We start from the raw sequence: 11,972 nt of genomic DNA, 5'->3' as shown, positions 1-11,972 counted from the left end.
GGTGAAGGTGCTGGTTTTGGGCTGGGTTTCAGGCACCACTTGGACTAGGAACAGCATGAATATTAGATATTCTGTCCTTTCCAGCTTGCTAGTATGGAGGGAAGAAGGAGGAAGATGTAAGGAACTATCCAGAAGACAAGGGATTTCAATGAGGAAAAACAGGAGCACTGCTAGACTAATTGGCTTTGGGCAGTTCATGTTTCCCTGAAGAACACAGCATGACTATATCCTTCCAGCTCGTGTTACTGCAGGGGGCTAGGCAGGGCACGCACAGCAGCTCGGAGTTGGGGGACACTAAGCAGTAGCGAGGGGTGGCTAACTCTAGAGCAGGTGTCAGGATTGCTGGAGCTGAAGGAAGATGTATGAATAGACAGGTCATTTACAGCAATGTGGAAAAAAGTCTGAGATGAAGATGACAAATATTAGAGAAGTTTTCTGTAAACAAAGACGTGTAAAAGAAGCATACCTCAAGATAAGCTGCGGTCTTCTTTCTACACTTTGTCACAAGACAAAGTATCCAAAGAAACTGAAAAGGCAATTCACTTTAAAGATTTTTTTTTTTTAGCACAGTATGAATTTAACCTGACATAGGGTATCACTACAGAAGAGAGGCTACAGAATTTCTGCCCGTTCAGGAGACAACTGGACTTTTCATAGGTAAAAAGGACCATGGTGTATAACATACAGAAACAAAGACTGGACCAGCGGGCTGTACAGTCAGGCTGTACAATTTCTAACCTGTCTATTGCCTATTTCTCTCTGTTCATGCAACATCAGCAACACTGACAGCTTTAAATCATTCAAAGAAATCTCCCAAAGGGAAAAGCAAAAAGCCTGAGACAGTCACTCTGCAAAACTACTAGGATGCAGGAAGCCTTTTGCAGAGCACCATGGCTCTGTTCAGTGCATTTAGAAATTGCAGATCTCTAGTTCATAAAGCTCCAGAGCAGAAAGGCAGGAAAACCTTTTAGAAAATATAGTCAGAGGCACTTAAACCCTGCATCTATGCTGCAGGTGTGAAGTGCAACATACAGCAGTTAGTGGAAGGAACAGGAACCATGAAGATGTGGCTTCATCACTTTAAGTTACTCAAATACTTATCTGTGGTCAGTGACAAGGTGATACAAACGGCATTAAAGCCATTGGTGCTATGTCCTCAACGTTATTAACAATGGTGTTATTACCTGAGGCAGCTAATCGGTGCTGTGAGGGAAGGACCATCCCAGCAATGCTCGCAGATTCATCCTCCAGCATGGGTCTCTCCTGGCCCAGAATAAACAGGAAGCTTTTGCCCCAAGCAGGTAGCTGGGATCCTCAGCCCACCTAAACATGTACTTCTCTCCCAGACATGGTTAAAATGAAGCACAATCTCAAATGCTTTGCTGAATGAGGGATTGAGGCTTTCCCCTCTTTAGTAATCCCAAAGACAAATTGGGTTTACCCACTGGTAAGTTGTGTGGACTAATTGGTTCATCTTTAGGAAGCACTTTAAAGATGAAGAGTCCTGCCCACTCTGTTGTTATTAAGCACAACTCTGAGGCAGCAGTGTGAGAGAATTGTGCACTCTTTCACAAGCTTTGTAACAGACAAAAAGCAATAGCCTAAAACTGCAACCTGATCTACATTATAAAACCATACTGGCTCCAAGAACCTTGTGAATAGATATGGATATGGATATGATTCTTAGCGCTGCTAACACAGAGGGCACAGAGGGTCCACTTCATGTGAGGCTGGGGTGAGGGAAGGATGTTTGCTTCATATTTTGCTCCCAAATGAACGGTGGGGATTTGTTTCAAAGAAACCCAAGCGAGCAGTCGATTAAAGTCAACCTCACGACCTCATTCAAGTCTCCTTCTTAAATAGTAACAGAGGTGGCCTCACTGGAGAATGACTTCTGCAGTTTGTCAGCCAGGTGGGAGGGTGGCTGCAATTAAGGCCTTTGGTGGAGAATTGTGAGAGAGAGTCACTGCTCACAAGTTTTTCTCCAGTGCTCTCTGCAGGCAGGGTTAGGCTGAAAGAAGGATACTCAGTGTTAGGTAGGAAGGGTTTAGCCTTACTGCAAGCAGCTGTTTTTCCAGGCACAACCATTAGACTGAAAAAAGGTTTGTTCAACATGTAGTAGCATCAGAGTGGTTACAAGCTGCCTGGCCACAGCAAGTGGATGGGGCCCCCCACCCACACACACACTCTCCCATCATTCAGTCACCAAGGATTTCCCATCACTTCTCTGCAAACTTTGTGGCATATGAATGAAAAACTTTTCAGACAAGTACAACAACATCAAATCTAAATGTGTCCACGAGAGCAGGGCTACAACTGCACAGAAACACAGAAAGGCATAAATATCTGGAAGGGGCACTGCTTGCACCTCAGTGAGCAAAAGTTTAACAGCATGACCATCTGAGAGTCAGTGTATCTCTTGAGGGTGCTTGTTCTTGAGTCCTGAGAAAGATCCAGATTTGGGAACTTTCATTCACTTCCAGCATATGCCAAATGCATTTGCTTTCTGTGAGTCAGAGCCTGGGGCTTCACCAGGTTCTGACTTCATCATCCACAACTGAATTTCCCTTTGCTGCTGAGTCACTGCCCACAGCCAGGCTGTGCAGATGCCCTGTACGTGCAAGCTAAATGACTGTGGGAGTGTGCTGCACCAGACCCTAAATTTTCCATACCCTGCGGGCCCAGGAAAGTCAGTGCCCTCGCTGGCACAAGCTCTCGCCAGTCATGGTGCTGGCAGTATTCAGGGTAGCCAAGAACACGGCTTGTTTCTCTGAAAGTGTCCTGAGCTGTGTAAGTGGCCCCTCTCATCCATTTCATGGGTACAGTAAGTCTGACATCCTATCCCTTCTGTGAACAGCATCTGCCTCTGTAACAGCCTTTGTTAGGGGATGAGAGAAACAGTGGATGGGGTTTGGTCCTTCCCATAATGAAACACTTGACCAAGAGATTTCTTGCAAGGGGCTTATGGCTTCTTCATTGCAGCCTTGGGCAGTTTTGGGTCCAGTAACTGCACCATGTGCAATGCACAGGGAGAAGAGAGTTGTCACAACCTCGAAAAGCACATGCGTTGGAGTATTTGGGGCTGCTATGGAGTTAACATGGCTAAAATCACTGGAAAGTCAGCCCATCGAGTGTAGACAATAGTAAGAAAACAGACTCAGAAGAGAGGGACCGGAGTACTGAACTCTTAACTGCTTTCAGACTGTCAGTGGCTGGGAAGAAGTAGGAGTTAGTATTATCTAACAGTGATGAATGGCCACTGTGAACATCCTCTACCTCAGTTTGAACCCTGCTCACCTCACAAGCCCTGCATGTGTCTCGAAGACACAAGATCAAACCCCATCAGCTAATTTGCTGCCACTCTGTGGCAAAAGGGGTAGGGAGATGGAGCATGAAACTGGCTGCAAATCAATGCAAGAAAAGGGTGTGGGACACAGCACACTTGGCTGCCTTGGTCAGGCTCCCACTTGCAGCAGCAGCAAAGAACCTCTCTGTGTGCAGTTACACCTCAAAATCTCATTGAGCAAGAAAACTGATAACCAGGATGGCTCACTTTGTCTTACTGCAGAAGGCTTTATTCTTTCTCTCTGCTGCTCCCGATGAGTAGACAATGCTGTTCTGAAGGTGCTTGGCTGGGACAGGGACCAGCCACAAAACAGACTCCTTTAGAAACCTTGCCTGGAAACCAAGCTCACAGGGAGGTGCCAAAGGGTGTGGGGGTCTAGCAGAGACCTCATGGCACAAATTTATTTATCATGCACAGCATCAGAAACAGCTTGGTCCTTAACCCACTGCGAGACAATTTGTGTTAAATACTTTATTTTTAAGTGAAAGAGGAAAGAATTTTGGAATAGGATAAGAAAACAAACCTTGGGGGTGAATGTAGCAACCTAGGAAGATAGTGACTTCTAAGCACAAAGTGCATGATACGGCTGGTTAAGGAAATCACCCACCTAAAAACCATGTCAGGTGTCCAATACAACCCGTCCCCATGACTTTGCTCTCACCTACTCCTAGATCACCTGTGGCCTGAGCCCTGACTCCCTGCTCCTTGTCCAAGCACTGCAGAGGAGACCGAAAGCTGATCAGAGGCTACAGTTACCCTTATCACTCACTAAAGCACAACTCCCCGCAGAGCTCCGCTTGCTTGGGAAATCTGCAGCTAAGAGACTCCACAAGAGAAAGAGAAGCGTGCTCTAGAGAGGGGAAGGGACTCTTCTCATCTGCTTTGGCAAAGCTGTATTGCCAAGAACAGACCCCTTTTCCCATCACTTTTGCACCGTGTGAAGCTGTGTTGGTGTTTCCCAGTGACAAGCAACTCCTCATCCTTCCACACTGGGGAGCACTGGGAACATGACAGGAGGGGGAGCTGTATCTTTCATGACGATTCAGAGGTCAGCACAAGTTAGCAGCACTGGTCAGCATGTGCAAGGGAATTTTCTGCTGGGAAAGCCTAAACTGTTTTGCAGGAACAGGTTCTTTTTACTGATATTTTCATGAAAGAAGTCAAAAGTGCTTTTTGTCATATGATTTAGTCTTAGGTAGTCCTGCAAGGAGCAGGGAGTTGGGCTCAATGATTCTTATGGATCCCTTCCAACTTGAGATACTCCATGATTCTATAATTCTATGAAAAGTAGTTTTTTTACTTTCTGATCAATAAAGATGGAAGGATTTTGATGAGCTAAAAATGCTGCATTACATCTTTCTTATTTTGGATCTTACATCTGTATTAATACATTATTGTGTTTGCATGTTAAACACATATAGATGTTTTCTCTTGTTTTGCCTTTATTGCAATCAAGTGGTTTTACCGAATCAAAAGGAGACCGTTTGGTATTCTCAAAGTGATTGTTTCACTCTGGACCTGCCTGGTGATCAGTGGGCTGTGTGACCCTGGTAACCGTCATTGGACATGATCCTGACCCTGCTCTGCAGATTCACTTCTTATCACTACAAATTTTCCTCATGAGCAGAAGTCTTGGATGAATCTGGCTGCCATCTCTGGGTCTGTCCTGTTCCCCTCACCTCCCTTGGTACTGTGTAGCTGGGTCCTGGCTGACAGGGACCCTGCTCTAGCGTTGGGTTTCTATTTGGCACCTGCTCCCTGACCCTTCGAGAGCCACTGGCCCGCACTGCATCCTGACAATCTGATTCTTAAGAGATATCCACTTTTTGACTTTTTATTCTGTTTCAAAATAAAAGCACATTACCATCTGCTGGGATCCCATCTGGGATGGGCATCCTCACAAAGTCTACTTTCACTGTACACGGACGACTCGTGCCTGAATCCCATGTGGGCGGTTAATGCTGTCACAGAGAGCACCTGGTAACGCCCAGTGCTCTGGTGACTGGGAGGCTGAAGGTCTGGGTGGAGGCAGAGCTCTGATGTGAAATGCCACCGGTGTCTCTTACTCCCTGTTGTGAATCCCAGCCTTCTCAATACTGAAACCTGCTAGAGGCTTTTCCAGTCTGCTGTCAAAGCTCATCTCCTCTCCTCTTTTTTCAGGACGAGCCTGCCATGCCCTCTGTAAGGACTGTGTGTCCGTGGCCCAGCTGTGAGAAAGGGGCTGGCACAGCAGCCAGGCCAACACAAACAACATGTGCTGGGAAGTCATCTCCTCCGTGATTTCTAGCTCCAGGACCCATCGCTGGAGGCTAAGCTTGCCGCACCAAGCGTGTGGCAGGTGAGCTTGACCGTTTCATCCTTGTGCTCACCTTCACCTGGCAGCACGGCCTCTTTTTCCGCCTTCAGCCAGCCGTGCCGGTGCGGGCGGGCCCAGAGAGCCTGGAAGCACCTGCTGAAGAATGGATTTACACCAGCAGAGCTGGCTAAACACAGAGGTAAGCACTGCAGCATTCTGAACCACCTCCTAACTTCACAGCCAGCAAAGGTAGGTGCAGGAGCACACCTAGACCTTCCTTCCACTGTCAGGGCATCTCCAACTTCTCATCTGCTTTGTGCCTGAAATACTTTCTTTCTCTGTAGACAGAAACTAGTTCATTGTAATTGCACTGGAATAGAGGGAAGTTACCTGGTATTTCAATAAAAATAAACGAGCCTTAAAATGCTGTCCTGAACAGAAGAATCATAGTGACAGACAAAACTTAATCAAAATTGCAATTAAAATACAGCCTTAATGAAATGTAAATACATAAGCATTATTGTATACAGAAATTTAAACTTACTAAACAGAACAATCTTAGCACATCATCCTGCTATATAAACAATGAGATGTGGGGTTTTTTCACAGCTTAACAGTACTTGTTATTTCAAAATTAACCATAAGTAACAATTAAGACTATCCAGTTAAAAGACAAATATTCCTAGTTTACATCTATGTCTAAGAAAGTAAATGACATTAAAATTATATTGAGTACTGTAGCTTATGTTCTTCCTTTTGAACAGCAAAAACCAGATATTTTGGCTAATAGATCAGTGACTTTGTTACATAAAAATCAAGAACTGTTGAAATGTGTTGATCCACTGGAAGTGCCCAATGAAATGCTGATCTCACTGAGGTCAAGGAAAGGTTGCTATTGACCTCAGCAGAGCGAAAAGGATTTGCTGTTGGAGGGCTCCCTTGCTGCCACCCAAGTGCCACAGCAAAGACAGTAGATTTGGATTAGATATTAAAGAGGGCAGATTTAGATCAGATGTAAGACAGAAATTCTTCCCTGTGAGGGTGGTGAGGCCCTGGCACAGGTTGCCCAGAGAAGCTGTGGCTGCTCCCTCCCTGGAAGGGTTCAAGGCCAGGCTGGACGGGGCTTTGGGCAACCTGGGCTAGTGGAAGGTGTCCCTGCCCAGGGCAGGGGGTGGGACTGGATGGGCTTTAAGGTCCCTTCCCACCCAAACCATTCTTTGATTCTATGATTCTATAATTCTATGGATTCCTGTGAGCTCGCAAAGCAGGTTATCAGTGCTGGCTCTCAGGACCACAGATACTCAGTTCAGCCTGCTGCCTTCTTTACCTCTCTGTGTGAGCGCAGACAAATCAGATGCACTGGCTTGTTTAGGTAAAATGAGGGAACAGAACATTGTTTAAAAAAAAGCCAACCCATGTTTCCTCCTCGCTGTCAGAGCAGGAGTGTGCACAAATCTTTTTTCCCAGCGTGCAAAATGAGATTATTGTCTGTCAGGCGATGGAGGCATCACTAGCATCACGGGTTGTATGCCAGCCGAGGGAGTGTGCTGGGGCCCCAGGTCATGGAACTCAGCTATGCAGTGCATGTTCAGGCTGTAATGCAGCATCACAGCCTGTCTCCCAACAGCTAGATGAGAAACTGTGGCATGTAAAAATGTGGAATGAAGTACAACATGGGAAAGACCCATGGGATTCAACGGGTCTGATCAGTTGTGTATCAAGTAGTGCAGCCTGAGGCCTCAGCAGTGGTTTGAGATACGCTGAGGCAGCAGGTAAATGCAGTAAGAACTATCTGCACTCCCTTCCCACCAAAGGGCATAAACCATGCTGAAGGTTTATTGCCAAAGGCAAAGGGGAACAGAGGGTCTGAAGTACTAAGGTTTCCTGCTCCTTTTCAGCTTCTGTTTGAAGATAGCAATGTCGTAATAGCTTTTAAATTTCACCAGGAAAATGGGTATTGGGATGGTAATGGTTAACATGCCAAATACTGCAGCTAAGGCTGCTGTCACTTGGCCAAATGTGGTGAGAGGGATAATATCTCCATAGCCTACTGTAGTGAGTGTGATCAAAGCCCACCAGAAGCAAACAAGAATGTCAGCAAAGTGCAGCTCCCCTGTGTAGGAGGGATGGCTACCCAGCAACTCCCCATAGAAGAAGAGAGAGCCAAAGAAGAGAGTCTCAAAGGCCAAAATCATCAGCAGGATGCAAATCTCTCTGACGATAGACTTGAGGGTATACGACAGAACCCTGAGGATCAGTGGTGTTTCTATCAGCTTGGATATCTTCAGGAGTTTGAGGAGATAGACAACGCGAACAAAGCCCAACCAAAGTCCCAGGCTTGGCATTCTCTGAATCTGCCCAGCCACAAAGAGTTCAATATAAACTGGGAAGAGGGAGAGGAAGTCAACCATGTTCAGGGGATTTTGGAAGAACAACTTCTTGTTTGGGCAGAAACAAAATCGCACAGAAAACTCAAAAGTAAACCAGAGGACACACAAAAGCTCCAGATGAAGCAAGTAGGCAGCCTGGTGGTAATAGTGGTCACGGTCGTTGTGGGAGAGCTCAGAATAGCCACTGGAGGTGAAGTTAGCAGTAAAGAACTCAAATTGCGCCTTGGTCTCCTCACAGAATATGATGACAATTCCAATGATGAACAGCAGAGAAACAAGAGCCAAGCACTGCAGAGGGAGGAAAGGGCACACGTGCAGTGAGTTCAACAAACAAGTATTGCATAAGCTCCCTGCCCCACCCCATCCCCAGGATCCCCTCCACAGGCACCGTACAATCCCAGACTAATTTTTCTCAGATTACCATTGCTTTGCTCACATGGAGTGCATTTTTTTCTTCCGGATTTGAAAATTAATAGAGAAGACCGGAGTCAAAGAAAAAACACCTGAACTCCTATATCGGAGTTTGCAGGGAAGGGGAAATGTCGGACAGCTGGAGTAACACAGCCAGATTCACACTGAGGGCCTCTTCAGCACTGAATGTTGGCTCCAGAAGTACCAGCAGCACAGAAAACATCCTCTGCAGTCTCTGACTTGCGTTTGTTGCTCTGCATGCCTGACATTTTAAAGAGGCACAGGGCATGCATTTTGTACAGAGAAGAGGGGCAAGAGGAGGAGAGAAGAAGGAGGTGTCTCTTAATGAGAAGAGAGAATTTTATTTTCATTTTTACTCTGGGACTCAAACCATACTTATCAAAGCTATGAACCCATTAACATTTTTCATGGACTCATTCCGGTAATCCCAAAGGCTATGTCCATCTCCGCATATAGTATTACCTTAGCACTGAAAGAGGAAAAGGGTTTTTCAAATATAGACCAAATCTTTGGCTGCCACCTGGTTCGCCAGCTGAAATCCCTTCTTTCTGTCTGGACTATGAGGCACTGGTCATCGGTCTGTTCATTTTCATCCCAAACGTTAAACTCCTCTGGCTGCACCTCTTTGTTATTCAGCTTCAGCCAGCAGCAGGATGATAGCTGTGTCTCATTTATTTCCCAGAAAGCCAACTCTTCTTCTAAGACTGACCTACAGGTATCAGTGGGGCAGTGGAAATGTTTGGTCCTATAATAGTTCAACACATAGCTGAAGATCTCAGCACTCCTATCAAAAAAGAACTCCTTGGTGGTGGGATCATAGTCATAGATGCTTGGGGCGTGGGGCTCTGTTAGGCTGCACAGCTTGGTCCCTGGGAAGGTCCGGAGGGTGCTGCTGTATGTCTCATATCTGACTCCCCCAATATTCAGGATGATTTTTTCCTTGGAGCCTTCCATCTGTGAGGGAGGAGGGAGGTGCAAGTCCTCACAGGCTCTTGTTTATCTTCAGTCAAAAAGAGAAGAACACAAATTAAAAGAAGTAAAGCAAAGCAAGTTTTGTAACAGGAGAGTTTTCCAGGGTACCTCATTCCAGTGCTTTTAAAGCACATTTTGTACCGAAACCTGCATCTCCTATAGGGAGGAAGGCACTTCTGCCATTCCCCATCATGTTCAGTGCCTATTCCTAGACTCTACTCCATGGCCATATTATCTGAGCACTTTTCAGGAGATGCATCAAACAAAATGACAAACATCTGGTTTGTGTTGCTCTCTCTCAGTTTCTCCCCATGGGGACAGAGCACACAGTCCAGAGTCTGTTTCACCACATTTGTTCATACACTGTTGATAATAGATGATAGATGTGCCAAAGAGTTAAAACAGTTATCAACAGCTTCTTCTCCAAACAAGTCTTTAACCATAACCTCCCATGTTGAGCCTGGCATAACAAGTTTCACAAGAGACCCTGCTGCCTGGTGGGAACATTTAGGTTGTCTGAGTCATGCTTTTTCCTTGAGTCTCCCTGTACAGAGTCCCACTGAGGCAAATCACCTTTCCCTCTGCAGGAAGCTGCTCCTTACCTGGGATCTCTATGCAGGATTCCTGGACTAGACAGAAATGCAGAACACCATACTGCCTCCTCCTTCAGGGCTGGCTGACATCTCAGAATAGCACCAGAACCTGCTGCCAAGGCCTCTGGCACTGGAAAGCATGTTCAGTTGCTTATTTTCTGTAATACATCCCCTGTTTTGCTCTTCGAAGTCCAACATACCTGGGAGAAACTCAAGCCCAGCTTTATGAACATTATTCTAAGAAGGGAGGGAAACCAAGGATCTCTATAGCCTCAGGAGCACGTACAAGAGGTGCAGAATATGGGCAGGGTGTTCTTGAGGAAGTGACTAGGGCTGTCTTTCAACCACACATATCCACTTCTGACTGTCTGTACCCCTCCACCTCCCTCCTCCATTCCTACACATTTCTATCCAACCCTCTTATGGCCTGCAGTTCTAGTTCTGGCCCTTCTCTACTTGTAGCAGAGCAAGCCTGTCTATCTTTCCCACTCGGAGTGTCACCCAGAGATGGCTGCTCAGTGTGCTGAGACCACGCACACAGAAATTCCATTGTCCCTCCTCCCTGTTTTGCAGAAAGTGCTGAGTATGGGAGTCACGGGTCACTTCTGCAACAAACCTTTCCATCCAGGATCAGCAGGGAAACAAGCCCTCACCAGGGGGGCTCCCAGAAGTAAAGAACTACATACAGCACTTCATTCAGCTTTACCAGAAAAGGCTGGAAGCTGCAGCTTGGTCACAGCTCATGGCATGAGAGAATTACTGCCCATCTGCTGTCCTTGCCAATCCCAACACATGTGAGGCTTGATGCAACTTCACCCTGAAACTTCCACTAACTTCAGTGAGAGCAGGGTTGAGCATAAGGACTAAAAGCGTGCAGGCTTGCTGCACAGGAATCTACACAGCGTGATTCTAAGCAGGTTAGATTAATTCAGCACTCCGCAAATCTGGAGTTGCATTATTGGCCCCTGTTGCCTAGCTCTCTAAAAAGCACAGTGATTGTTGAGATCCCAGCTAAACTTGCCTTTATCTGCTCAGAACACCAGATACCCCTTGCTCAAACATAACAATCCCCACGTGCAAAATGAGCTGAGAAGTGCCATTTCATATTCTTACCTTGGTGCTATTGCAGCAACTCTGCAACCAGAAGAAAGGAGAAGAGACTGGGAAGAACAGAGACAAATTCAGTGAAAACAGGATGTTCGATGGCTAGTCTCCAAAGCTCAAGTCTCATAGATGCCAGAAAACAAAACCAGCCAATAGCACTGAAAAGATGCAGAGGCCCCTCTCCCTCATTCCCTGCCCTATCAGCAGCTGCTCTCCCCACTCCAGGGAGTAACACTCAAACCAGAAGGCAACAACAGCCCGGCCAGATAGGCTCTGGCTACTCTGCCTCCCGCTGTTCCACACTCTCAAAGGGCCGTTGGGAAATACGTGGAGCTCAACCGTCTTAGGACCAACTAGAGGTTAAACTGTCAAGCCAGTTCTTTCTTGGCTGTGCCTTATTTGAGTTAAAAAATAATATAGAAAACAACAGGAGCAAACCAACCAACCAACCAACCAACCACCTGACCTCCCATCTTCTTGTCACACTCTCTCCTTTTATGGTTTAAAGGGCTTTTTCTTCATTTCTGGAGGACTCAAAGCTTACTCTTTTGCACCCACTGATTTTCAATGCATTTTTTGTCATTATTATGTGATTACTCCAGGAAGAAGGTTGGCACACAGTTGTTAATCCCAGTGAAGAAAGGCATGCTGCATGTGAAATTTCCTTTCAGCTGACATTCCAAGGCCGTTTCTAGGTGTCGCCTCTGCTTACTTCGAACTCTCTGGGAAGTAGGGAAATGAATTTCCTTGTTCGCAGCAAGAGCAAGGCTGTTCAGGAAGGCTCTGGGGGCTTCCTTTTCAGTTATACAAATGGAAAGCAGATTCATGGCTTTTTAGAG

General features: G+C 46.2%; 1 protein-coding gene across 2 annotated transcripts; it reads right to left on the bottom strand.

Moving 5' to 3' along the window:
- Positions 1–6,092: 6,092 nt before the first annotated feature.
- Positions 6,093–11,366, bottom strand: LOC141949373 (voltage-gated potassium channel KCNC1-like). Of its 2 annotated transcripts, XM_074882880.1 has the most exons (4): positions 11,143–11,159; positions 10,039–10,159; positions 8,927–9,464; positions 6,093–8,320 (listed from the first exon to the last, which is right to left on the bottom strand). In XM_074882880.1, the coding sequence occupies exons 3-4, from the start codon at positions 9,416–9,418 to the stop codon at positions 7,517–7,519; spliced, it is 1,296 nt and encodes a 431-aa protein (XP_074738981.1). In that variant the 5' UTR covers positions 9,419–9,464; positions 10,039–10,159; positions 11,143–11,159; the 3' UTR covers positions 6,093–7,516. The 2 variants fall into 2 exon arrangements, with proteins under 2 accessions (XP_074738981.1, XP_074738982.1); XM_074882881.1 differs by lacking the exon at positions 10,039–10,159 and having other exon boundaries at positions 11,143–11,366.
- Between the last annotated feature and the right edge of the window lie 606 nt (positions 11,367–11,972).

Source organism: Strix uralensis, chromosome 13 (genome assembly GCF_047716275.1).
Source record: "Strix uralensis isolate ZFMK-TIS-50842 chromosome 13, bStrUra1, whole genome shotgun sequence".
Classification (NCBI taxonomy): Eukaryota; Metazoa; Chordata; class Aves; order Strigiformes; family Strigidae; genus Strix; species Strix uralensis.
Note: the sequence above shows the minus strand (reverse complement) of the source record. Positions and strands in the feature narration are given on the sequence as shown.